Below are 13,253 nucleotides of genomic sequence, written 5' to 3' on the forward strand. Positions count from 1 at the left end.
ATCGAGTAATCGCATTCAGATCGGCTGGAAAAAACATTAGCTGTGCATATAGACCATTGTGGTGATTCTGATTTGATTTGTTGTGGTTGTAACAGGGCTGAAAAGAGCTGGGCACAAACTGCAGCATGAGAACTTCTTTGACACGCTGAAGATCAATTGTGGTGTTGCTGGAAAAGACATCTTGGAAAAAGCCACGCAGCGGGAGATCAACCTACGGCTGTACAGTGATGGACTGGTGAGGAATTTACTGTATAAATCCTACAATATTAAAATGAACTCTGCATTCATCTTATGCAGGCTGTTTTGTTTTGTTTCATTTGTTTACTTTTTGGTTTGGGTATATATTTGGTTTTCATTTTTATGATTATTTTTATAAAATGATCTTGTTTGCTTTTATTTATGTTTATCTTATACCTTATCTTTGATTTTTATTTATTAATTTATATTTGATTTTATAAATGTATTTAGATTAAATTTTTGTGTTTTAATTCTGTATTAGTTATTTATTTGTTGTTCTTAATTTTGTCTTAGTATTTTTTTTATTTTTATATTTGTTTTCTAAAGTTGTTTTCATTTTGTTTTTTGTTTATTTTGTGCTATTCATTCATTTTCTTTTCGGCTTAGTCCCTTTATTAATCTGGGGTCGCCACAGCGGAATGAACTGCCGACTTATCCAGCATTTGTTTTACGCAGCGGATGCCCTTCCAGCCGCAACCCATCTCTGGGAAACATCCACACACACTCATTCACACTCAAACACTACGGACAATTTAGCCTACCCAATTCACCTGTACCACATGTCTTTGGTCTGTGGGGGAAACCGGAGCACCCGGAGGAAACCCACGCGAACGCAGGGAGAACATGCAAACTCCACACAGAAACACCAACTGACCCAGCCGAGGCTCGAACCAGCGACTTTCTTGCTGTGAGGCGACAGCACTATGTACTGCACCACTGCGTCGCCATTTTGTGCTAAAAATTCAGAGGGTTTAATAATTCTGATTACAACTATGTCCATTTAATAATTATGTGTTTATTTTGTTATTTGTCTTTATTCTGTTTGTTTGTTTCCATTTTTGATTGCTTGTTTGTTTTTGTTTATGTCTGTTTATTTTATGTCTTATGTTTAATTTATATTTAATATTTGTTTTTTTATTTAGATGTGTTCGTTTTTATTAATGTGGTGTTATTTTTCTTTTGTCTAAGAATTTTTTATTTATATATTTGTTTTCTAAAGTTGTTTTTATTTGTTTTTGAAAATTATTTATTTCGTGCTATTATTTAGCTATTAATTTTGTTTTATCTATCTACACTACCTGACAAAAGTCTTGTGGTCGATCCCAGTTGTAAGAGCAACAAATAATAACTTGACTTCTAGTTGATCATTCGGAAAAGTGGTAGAAGGTCGATTTTTCTGATGAATTATCTGTTGAACTGCATCCCAATCATCACAAATACTGCAGAAGACCTGCTGGAACCCGCATGGACCGAAGATTCTTACAGAAATCAGTCAAGTTTGATGAAGGAAAAATCATGTTTTGGAATTACATTCGGTATGGGGGTGTGCGAGAGATCTGCAGAGTGGATGGCAACATCAACAGCCTGAGGTATCAAGACATTTGTGCTGCCCATTACATTACAAACCACAGGAGAGGGCAAACTCTTCAGCAGGATAGCGCTCCTTATCATACTTCAGCCTCCACATCAAAGTTCCTGAAAGCAAAGAAGGTCAAGGTGCTCCAGGATTGGCCAGCCCAGTCACCAGAACATTATTGAGCATGTCTGGGGTAAGATGGAGGGGGCATTGAAGATGAATTCAAAGAATCTTGATGAACTCTGGGAGTCCTGCAGGAACGCTTTCTTTGCCATTCCAGATGACTTTATTAATAAGTGATTTGAGTCATTGCAGAGATGTATGGATGCAGTCCTCCAAGCTCATGGGAGTCAGACACAATATTCATTCTTTTTCCACTGCAGCATGACTTTATATTCTATACTGGACATAATTTCTGTTAAATGACAAATAATTAAAAATCAAGGCTTGATCATATTTTATTTTGGTAAAATAAGTGTAATCTTGAGGCCTTTGCCACTTCTGATACCAAATGATCAACTAGAAGTCACATTATTTTTCCCAAAACGGATAAGCAACAAGACTTTTGGCAGGTAATTATTCATCTTTATTTATTTATCGTTAAATGAAGTTATTTGTCTTTATTTTGTTTATTTGCTTCCATTATTGTTTGTTTGCTTGGTTTGTGTAATGTATTTTTAATTGTTAGTGATGTGCTTTTAGCTCGGGGTGTCTCTGGATGAAACTGTCACCGAGAGAGATTTAGATGACCTGCTTTGGATCTTTGGTTGTGAATCGTCAGCTGTAAGTTTCCGCTAGCCTCAGGATGATTTTATATATATATCCAAAAACCAAAAAAAAAATTAAACAAAAATCCACTTGCCCCTATTTAAAAATACCTACCCCTATAAGATATCATCTTTTTGACAGGAACTTATTGCAGAGAAAATGAGTGAGCGAACAAAAGGACTGTTGGCAAGCCCTTTCAAGAGAACCAGCAAGTTTCTCACCCATCCAGTGTTTAACAGGTTTGTTTGCCAGTTTCTGTGACAGCTGTTGTTTTTAAAGGGATAGTTCACCCAAAAATGACAATTGTCTCCATTTACTCCTTGTTCAAAAGCTGTTTTGTTTTTCTTAAATAACAAAAGAAGATATTTTGAAGACTGTTGGAAAATAGTATTGCCATGGTATTCTGATGCATATCCATAGTATTTTTTTCCTACTGTAAACATTCTTCAAAATATCTTCTTTTTTGACGCATAAAAACACTTGGAGAGTAAATGTTAAGTCAAACTTCATTTTTGAGTGAACTGTCAATCAAAATTGTCAATGAAACTTTTGAAAAAATCTGTAAGTATCTGTAAGCTGTAAATGTACATGAATAATGATTGAAAAACATTTTTGTTTTCAGTTATCACTCTGAAACTAACATTGTACGTTACATGAAGCGCCTGGAAAATAAGGACATTTCACTTGTACACAGTATGATCCCATTGGTAAGTTTACTGTGCGTGCGTGCGCGCGTGCGTGTGTGTGTGTGTGTGTGTGTGTGTGTGTGTGTGTGTGTGTTTACTTTTTTACTGTGTAATTTTTTGTTATTATTTTATCACTTTGATTGTTTTTTTTTGTTTGTTTGTTTGTTTTATTGTGTAATTTTTATTATTATTATTTTAACACTGTGGTTTTTTTTTTTGTTGTTGTTTTGTTTAGTTTTTTTACTGTAATTTTATTTTTATTTATTTTTTTATCGCTTTAAATTGTTTCTTTACTGTTTTTTTTATAAAAAATATTGTATCACTTTTATTTATTTATTTTACTGTGTAATTTTTTTATTATTATTATTTTATCACTTTGAATTATTTTACTGTTTGTTTTTATCACTTCGAATGACTTTTTTTTTTTTTTTTTACTGTGTGTTGTTAATAATACACAGTAAAATCATTTGAAGTGATTTAAAAAACTAAATAATAATAATAATAATAATAATTATAATATTTAGTTTTTTAATAACTTCGAATGTTTTTTTTGTTGTTTTTTTTATTATTATTATTATTTAGTTTTTGTCACTTCCAATGATGATTTTTCTTTTTCAGTTTTTTTATACTTTCAAATGATTTTTTTCTCTGTTGTTGTTATTATTACTATTATTATTATTATTATTATTATTATTATTATTATGATTTTACTTTTTATCACTTCAAGTGAATTTTATTTTCTCTGTAATTTTTTTATTATTCTTATTCTTATTTTATTTCTTTTTTTTAATCACTTCGAATGATTTTTTTCCCTGTAATTTGTTCTTATTATGATTATTATTATTTCACTTATTTATCGCTTAGTATGATTTTCTTTTTCTGTGTAATTTATTGTTGTTGTTGTTGTTGTTGTTGTTGTTTTTATTTTATTTAATTTTATATCACTTCAAATTATTATTTTTTTGCATGAAAACCTGACCGTAAACCTGTACTTTTGAATCCAGGGCTCATGCACAATGAAGCTGAACAGTTCCTCAGAGCTCATGGTGAGTCTGGGTTATTTTTACTGTACATCTATATCCAAACTCCATCTCTGGCCCTGTTTATAGCTGGTATTAAAGGAATGGAAGAATGAAACTAAAAATGAACATTCTGTTATCATTTGCTCACCCTTGACATGTTCCAAACCTTTTTTAACATGTTTATTTAAAGTTATCAGGATGATATACAACATGCTTTCAGAGATATAATCAGAGGGAAGTTTTACAAAGAATGTGCCATGGGTTATAGTCCAAATGTACTATGAAAGCAAGTCATATATTTGTTACTGCTGTATATTTTACTGCGGCATATACTTTGCATATTTGTATTTTATATGTATTTTTTTCTGTATTGCTGTACGGCCTAATATCTGTTGGTTTTATTTATAATGTTATTTTATTTATCTTATTGTTATATTTTTATACGCGTTTTGCACTAAATATTACATTTTATTTGCTGATAGATTGGAACGACTAATGTCTTGGGATTTTTTTTTTTTGTTTAATTTATTTTTAAAATAATTAATACATTTATTTATTTATTCATTTATTTTTATATTTGTTACTGTAACCCTCGGACTAATAATCATCAATAAAATTGGATGTTAAACCAAAAGCCAAAAATAGCAAATAGGTTATAGCAAATACAAAAAATCTTTAAGAGCAAAAAAATAATTAAGAAATTTTAATAATCCTTAAATTTATAGTTAGTTAGTTAGTTAGTTAGTTAAGGGCAAGGGAAAGAGGAAAGTTTGAGTTAGGGTATGCAAAAGTGTATGCAAAAGAAGATATTTTGAAGAATGTTGAATACCTGTAATCATTGACTTCTATTATATTTTTGTGTCCTACTATGGAAGTCAATGGTTACAGTTTTCCAACATTCTTCAAAATATCTTTTTCTGTTCAACAGAAGAGACTCAATAGGTATTGAATTATCCCTTTAATACCAGGTGTAAATAGTGCATTGCTCCAGCATTTCACTGTAACCTTTATTCAACAGCCAATCACCTGGAGAGAGTTTGCAAACATCCACCCGTTCGTGCCGCTGGATCAGGCTGAAGGTTATCAGCAGCTCTTCAGACAGCTGGAGAGGGACCTTTGTGAGATTACGGGATATGATAAAATCTCCTTTCAGCCCAACAGGCAAGTGTTGCACATGACTCTGATTATGCTAGTGTTTTTTCATTTTAAAACACAACTGTTGATAAGATTTTACACTTGATGCATGAGTGTAAAGCCTGCAGCCCACAATAAAGGTGGAAAGTTGTGTATCATATTTAACAAACCGTTAACTACGAACTTTGCAATTTTGCTCATGTGGATAATTGAATATTAATCAGATGATGTCATTATGCTGCTGTGCCGTCAGCCAATCATTGCATTGCTGATCATGATTTCGAGGATCGATAGATCTGTCCTTCACAACACGCGCCGCGATCTGAGATCAGTTCATCCAGACATTTTAATCTGATTCACAAACTTGTTTGAGGAACTAAATTAGCCAGAGATCAGTTATCAAGATTAACAGATCCAGGATCTGCCAAATCATTTCAGTGAAGTACGAAGAACGGACCCCTGGTCACTTCCAGTTTAGCCAATTATATTTCAGCACCCCGGGTTGCCTTGTTGGAAAAACCGCCTATTTCAATCATTCAGTCAGGAAGGCTTTCAAAGTGTGTGTCCGTGATTGAAATGCGACCTCCGGTGGACTGTAGAAGACTCCGAAATGTGTTCCACATGAGGTGTTAATCAGCAAATAATATAAATATGACCAACGTAAACATTAGGTAAGCAGCTTACATTGTAACCCCGTGTTGTAACAACATGCTACGTGAAGAGATTTGCAGTGATAAGCAATTTGGCTGTTGAAATGCACCTGACGAAATATGACAGAAGTTTAAACACAGCCATTCAGAAGCACAGAATAGTGCACTGGATTAGAATTGGTTTGCACATATCTGAGTCACAGTTCTAAAGTCCAATTTAAAGTTTTATTTTATTTTCCAGATCTGAGGTGAACTATCTGCTGCTGCTTTCAGTAGTATGACAATAACTGTCATGTAAAATGGCATTCAAACTCACATTGTTAGCATTTAACACTGAATAAAGCACATGAGGTGTACCTGTGGTGATCATTGTCAGTTGTCTGTTGTTTAGCTGCAAGTAATAGACGTCGTTTCTAATATATTAATTCGAGGAGTTGTTTAGAACAAAAGCTCCTTTTAATATTGAAAATATTACTAGTATCGTGTATCGTTGCTTTTAGAGCACGGTTTAAATCAGCCTTTAGGCTCAATAGGCACAGTGCTGTTGGTGTCATCAATCTGGCAACCTGCTCTTGTGTGTTTTGAACCAGGAGTGCAATACCTAGTTCAACCACTGGGTGTCAAACTTGCACACTGCACCTTTAATACTAGGAAATTATTATTATTATAACAAAAATCATTCATTCATTCATTCATTCATTTTCTTTTCGGCTTAGTCCCTTTATTAAGCTGGGGTCGCCACAGCGGAATGAACCACCAACTTATCCAGCATATGTTTTAGGTAGCGGATGCCCTTCCAGCTGCAACCCATCACTGGGAAACATCCATACACACTCATTCACCATTATAGACTACGGACAATTTAGCTTACCCAATTCACCTATAGCACATATCTTTGGACTGTGGGGGAAACTGGAGTACCCAGAGGAAACTCGTGCAAACTTGGAGAGAACATGCAAACTCTATACAGAAATGCCAACAGGCCCAGCCGGGGCTCAAACCAGCGACCTTCTTGCTGTGAGGCGATTGTGCTACCCACTGTGCCACCGTGCTGCCACTAAAAGTATTAGAATTTAATTTAATGGGATAATTTAAAGTGTTATCATGCGTTTTCAGTCCTGTAGTAGAGATATTTATTAAAATGCCCCAAAAAAGTTTCATTTTTAAAATAGTGTGTTAAAGCAAATGCACTTGTGTAAACAAAGCCATTTAAAACGGCTCTTGTAGTTCGTTTCATTCAGGTTTCTTGTGCTGATAAACAGTTTTGGGGGTGTGTTCGCAGCTCTACATTCTGTTGGTTGATACATTAACTGATCATTAGCATACTGTACTGTTGCGCAAGAGTTTCCTGAAGCAATCTTTGAACTCTGAGGCACATCGGTTACATATACATGATGCTATTGATTTTCAATGGATATTTGATAATTTTTTTTCTTTTATGTTTAGTGGTGCGCAGGGGGAATATGCAGGCCTGGCTGCAATCAAAGCCTATCTGAATTCCAGAGGAGAGTCTCATAGAACTGTGAGTATCATCCTGGTGTAGTAAAAACCTCATGTTCGACCTTACTGAAAAAACATTTGACATTTGAAGGATGAAGTTGACCTTTTGTGACTTTTCCTAATCTTATGAGAAATGATTAAACAGAATTGTGATAACATTGTTCAAATGGCCTGTGTAAAAAATAAAAAAAACACAAGTAGCGCCTATAACACAGTTTAATTGACTCAATATAATGTTTATTTCTTATTTTACACACAAATGTATACAGTTATAATAATATTTTGTTTAATTAATTAGGACTGTTGCAGAAATCATTCTGCGTTTTTTAGATTTCAAGAAACAAAATATTGTTAATCTAAACTGCAAAGAGTCCAAATTTAAACCAAATACTTCAACTGGCTAAAACAAATTTAGGTTTTTTCAACTTAATTTATTTGAGTTCTCTGTTTTTTAGGTGTAACAAGTTGTCTAGTAAGTAATTTAAGCTTATCCAATAGCACTGAAATGGCCCCACAACAACATTACATTTGATCCACAACAAAGCCACATGTTTATTTTGGATAATAGTAATATTATTATTATTATTATTATTATTATTATTATTAATTTTATTTTTTTTACTGTACACAATTGCATGGACACAATTTATTATATGCTAACTAAATCTTTGCGCAACACTATTTAATACTAGAAAATGAAACGAAAACTATTATAATTATTTTTTTGTTTACAAACTCTATATATTTAACTCGTATTTAAAGGGATTATTCACTAAAAAGACATTTAAAAAAAAAATGATTAGAACTACATGACTGGGTAAATGGTGAGTAACTTTTCATTTTAATGAAACCGAATACTTTGTGTTATATAAAACAAATTACATTTTCTCAACTTAATTCAATTGTGTTCTTTTTATTGTGTAAAGTTGTTTGGTAAATCATACAGACACAATCAATGCTAATCCACATAAAGTGGAAATGAAAGAAATAATAATAAATAAAAGAATAAATAAAACACCACAATGATTAAATAAATAAGTTATAAAGTAAAATATATATATATATAGATATAGATATAGATATAGATAGATAGATAGATAGATAGATAGATAGATAGATAGATAGATAGATAGATAGATAGATAGATAGATAGATAGATAGATGAATAAATCTTAAATTAATTAAAAAATTGTATATTGTTAATAAGAATAATAATAATAATAATATCTAAAATAATCGTGTGGCTTTGTTGTGTGAGGATCAAATGTAAAATTTGGAAATTGCCATTTGTGGGATCATTTCAGTGCCTACAAAGCATTTTTTTTTCTAGCTAGTGGATATGAAGTACATGGGTAGACATGCGCACCTACAGATAATTAATTTGTATTCACACACACACACACTTTATTTTCCAAGATTTCCACTGATAAACAAATCACCAAAGTGCTCAAATATGTTAATTGGTTATGGGTGTTTTGCCCGAGGAGGAAAAAAAAATGCTGAAAAGGCAAATTGTTAGAGTGGACTGGAAACAAGATCAGCGATAAGAGCTTTTAGTCAAGTCATGGTAGTGTTTTGTAATCTGGCCTTTGTTTTTATCATCTCCCTAATAAGCAGATCCTAGATAGCGGATGCAGCTCTTAAAGCAGCCAAGGTTCAAACTGCCATGGTTGGGTAAATAGCCATAGAAAACAACCAGCATGTTACAGGACTCAACTTCAGTGCAAGACTCCATATTTGGAGATTTTTTAAGACACGCAGTCTTTGGACGATCAGTTCTGACCTGCGTGAAATTGCATAATGTGTCAAGTGTTTGGGCCACTGTGTTCTTAGTTCAGTCTGGCACACTCTCTTATTGCAGTACATTTTAATTTTAGGTTTAAAATGATTGAATGAAAGTTAAATGTCAATTTGGATATCTTTGGGAAAAGAAATTATCATAAACGTGACCCTGGAGCTCAAAACCGGTTTGTTGCATGAGAATATTAGCCAGAATAGCCAAAAATGCATTGTGTGGGTCAAATTAGCTAATTTTACTTAATGCCAAAAATCATTAGACTATTAATATCATGTTCGCTGAAGATATTTAGTAAGTTTCCTTCTCTAATTATATCAAAATGTAAATTTTGCTTTGTAATATGCATTGCTAAGAACTTATTTTGGGCCTATTTAAAGGTGATTTTCTTTTTTGAAATTTTTTATTTGTAGTAGCAATAAATGCAGTACAATGATTCCACCTTAAGAGAGTGTACATTTCCCATTGCTAAACAGTACAAACTATAAAGTAACAGAACACAATAATAAAAAAAGTTTCATCAAATAAAATACATGAAAATAACAGTAAAAGTAATATCAATACTAAATATACATAGGTCAGAGATTTATTCACTCAACTTTAGGTTATTATCAACTGTGAATTCCTAATCTAAAGAGAGGATCAGGAGGGGGAGTGTATTGGGTCGTAAATTGAAAAATGTTTGTTCTGTGGATGGGAATTAGATAGTAATATTTTATATTTCTATTAAGATTGAATGGAGCAATCTTATTAATCAGTCCACTTGCACCAGATATTTCTAAATGCATTAATTGGAAGTCGAAGGGAGAACGTAATTTTTTCCATCACATAAATATTGTATACTATTTCTAGCCATTCTTGGGTTGTTGGGGATTCAGGAAGTAACCAGTGTCTTGTAATTGATTTTTTGGCTGCGATTTTTATTAAAATATCAAGAAAGTATTTATCAGATTTACTTATTTGGATATCAGAGCTTCCAAAATAAATAACCATGAATTGAAAGTGTAATATTAAGTATGTTTTCTATTACTCCATGTACTTCTACCCAAAATTGTTTTATTACTGGACATTCCCAAAAAATTTGCCAGTGATTAGGTTCCTGAGACCCACATAGTCTCCAGCACTTCTTGTCCCTTCCTGTGGCGGATGCTCTTTGTTTTGGCGTGATGAAAAATCTTATTAGACATTTCCATTCAAATTCTCTCCACATATGAGTTTTGATATAAATCTACATACAGTTGAAGTCAGAATTATTAGCCCCCCTTTTAATTATTATTTTTTTCTCTTTTTAAATATTTCCCAAATGATGTTTAACAGAGCAAGGAAATTTTCACAGTATGTCTGATAATAGTTTTTCTTCTGGAGAAAGTCTTATTTGTTTTATTTCGGCTACAATAAAAGCAGTTTATAATTTTTTGATAACCATTTTAAGGTCAAAATTATTAGCCAGAAAATTGGGGAAATAATTCAGGGGGGCTAATAGTTTTGACCTCAACTGTATGTCCAATAATTCTTCTTCCAGAATAATGAGATTACTTTTCCCTTAAAGGTGATTTTCTAAGAATTTTATTTATTTATTTTTTTTAATCCTCAAATTGCAGATTTTCAAATAGTTATCCAATCCTAACAAACCATACGTCAATGGAAAGCTTGTTTATTCAACTTTTAGATTATGTATAAATCTGAAAATGTACTCTTATGGCTGATTTTTGTTGTCCTGGGTCATCTGCATCTTGACTTGAGGCACTCCATTATATCAACAACGGATGAGAAAGTCATTTACAGATTATATATAAACTCAGATGAGTCTCATCTTGTCAGTTTGGTGTTGTGGATCTATTTTACAACAAAGTAAACTTAAAATTAGAATTAAAAATTAAATTAATAGTAATAAATTTGACCCTAGAGCACAAATCTGGTATTATGTTGCATGAGAATATTAGAGGGAATAGCCAAAAAGACATTGTGCGGGTCAAACTATTGAGTTTTATCTCATGGCAAAAATCATTAGAATGTAAATATCATGTTCGATGAAGACATTTTAGTATATTTGCTTTTGTAATTATATCAGAACTTAGTTTGGACACATTTAAAGGTGATTTTCTTGGTATTTTATTTTTTTATTTTTAACCCTCAAATTGCAGATTTTCAAATAGTTGTCCAATCCTAACAAACCATACGTCAATGGAAAGCTTGTTTATTTAACTTTTAGATGATGTATAAATCTGAAAATGTACTCTTATGACTGGTTTTGTGGTCCTGGGTCATCTGCATCTTGACTTGCGGCACTCCATTATATCAACAATGCATGATAAAGTCATTTACAGAATATGTATAAACTCCGATAAGCCACATCTTGTCAGTTTGGAGTTATAGATCTATTTAAACCAAAGTAAGCTAAAAAAAAAAAGAATTAAAGAAATAATAAATTTGACCCTGGAGCACAAATCTGGTATTATGTTGCATGAGAAAATTAGCGGGAATAGCCAAAAAGACATTGTGTGGGTCCAACTACTGAATTTTATTTCATGGCAAAAATTATTAGAATATAAATATCATGATCGGTGAGGATATTTAGTAAATTTCCATCTGTAATTATATAATAACATAAATTTTGCTTGGTAATATGCATTAATTTAATTTGGACCTATTTAATTTGGACCTATTTAAATGGGATTTTTCTAAACATCTTATATATATATTTTTTTTTTAACTCCTCAAATTGCAGATTTTCAAATAGTTATCCAATCCTAACAAACCATACGTCAATGGAAAGCTTGTTTATTTAAATTTTAGATAATGTTTAAATCTGAAAATGTACTCTTATGACTGGTTTTGTGGTCCTGGGTCATCTGCATCTTGACTTGAGGCACTCCATTATATCAGCAACGCATGACAAAGTCATTTACAGATTATATATAAACTCAGATGAGGTGACGGTGGCCTCACAGCGAGAAGGTCGGTGGTTCGAGTCCCGACTGGGCCAGCTGGCATTTCTGTGTGGAGTTTGCATGTTCCCCCCGTGTTGCATGGGTTTCCTCCGTGTGCTCCGGTTTCCCTCACAAGTCCAAAGACATATGGTATAGGTGAATTGAATAAACTAAATTGGCCGTAGTGTGTGTGAAATGAGTGTGTATGCATGTTTCCCAGTATTGGGTTGCAGCTGAAAGGGCATCCGCTGTGTAAAACATATGCTGGATAAGTTTGGCGGTTCATTCCGCTGTGGTGACCCCTGATGAATGAAGTGACTAAGCCGAAAGAAAATTTGATTGAGTTGTGGAAGATACAAAACAATTTTACATTAAAGTTGGCCATGGATAATTTCCTAATTAATTTCATAATATTCATAAATAAATAGAAAACATGACTTTGAATCGGATTAACTAATGCAGTATAACTTTTTTAAATTATTAACTTATAAATAAAAACGTAATCACATTTATAACGGTGTAGTTCAATGCTGAATACAGTCGTCAAGCTTTGCCTTGATTCGCTCACCAAAGTCTCTGCATTGTCCTCTTTGCGTCAGGTGACAGTAGGTACATTTTAAACTAAATCTGATTCATTTAAACCATTTATACTGAAACATTTCATTTTGGTTGGCTTTTTTGTAACTTAACAATAAAACAAACAAATAAACTTGGAAATGACAATCTCCAAACCTTCCCCATCATTCTCCCTCTCGTCTCAGATGGGATGGTGAGCCACATCAAAGATTACTATGGGCCAACTTTGGCCTTCGAACCCAAGTTTGGGCATCTCTGATTTAAGTAATACAAAAATGTGTTTTAGGATATTACAAAATTTAATACTGTTTATCTCATTTAAACAAACATACATAGAAAAAATACATAGCTGATATTACAAAAGAAATAATAGTCTACACTGTAAAAAGCGATTAGTGAATAAACTGAAAACTGAATTGACTTTAAATGTAGCTTAATGTAATTACGCACATTTACTTCATAGTTTTAAGGCAATTGATTTGCTCACTTTTTATTTTTATAATCATCAAATTGCTTTAAACAATTATAATAATACCAACAGTTGTATAACAATAATAATGGGCTTACTCGCTTATTTTAAGTAAACTTTTTCAATTTG

General features: G+C 32.5%; 1 protein-coding gene across 1 annotated transcript in view; it reads left to right on the forward strand.

The window, feature by feature from the left end:
• gldc (glycine dehydrogenase (decarboxylating)) overlaps positions 1–13,253 on the forward strand; it is a 37,698-nt gene that overhangs the window by 13,173 nt on the left and 11,272 nt on the right. Inside the window, exons 10-16 of the mRNA XM_056458754.1 lie at positions 96–235; positions 2,297–2,377; positions 2,504–2,601; positions 2,985–3,069; positions 4,053–4,094; positions 5,089–5,231; positions 7,301–7,376. Of these exons, the coding sequence (XP_056314729.1) occupies positions 96–235; positions 2,297–2,377; positions 2,504–2,601; positions 2,985–3,069; positions 4,053–4,094; positions 5,089–5,231; positions 7,301–7,376 (665 nt within the window). The remainder of the gene's footprint in view (positions 1–95; positions 236–2,296; positions 2,378–2,503; positions 2,602–2,984; positions 3,070–4,052; positions 4,095–5,088; positions 5,232–7,300; positions 7,377–13,253) is intronic.

This window comes from Danio aesculapii, chromosome 5 (assembly GCF_903798145.1).
Source record: "Danio aesculapii chromosome 5, fDanAes4.1, whole genome shotgun sequence".
Classification (NCBI taxonomy): Eukaryota; Metazoa; Chordata; class Actinopteri; order Cypriniformes; family Danionidae; genus Danio; species Danio aesculapii.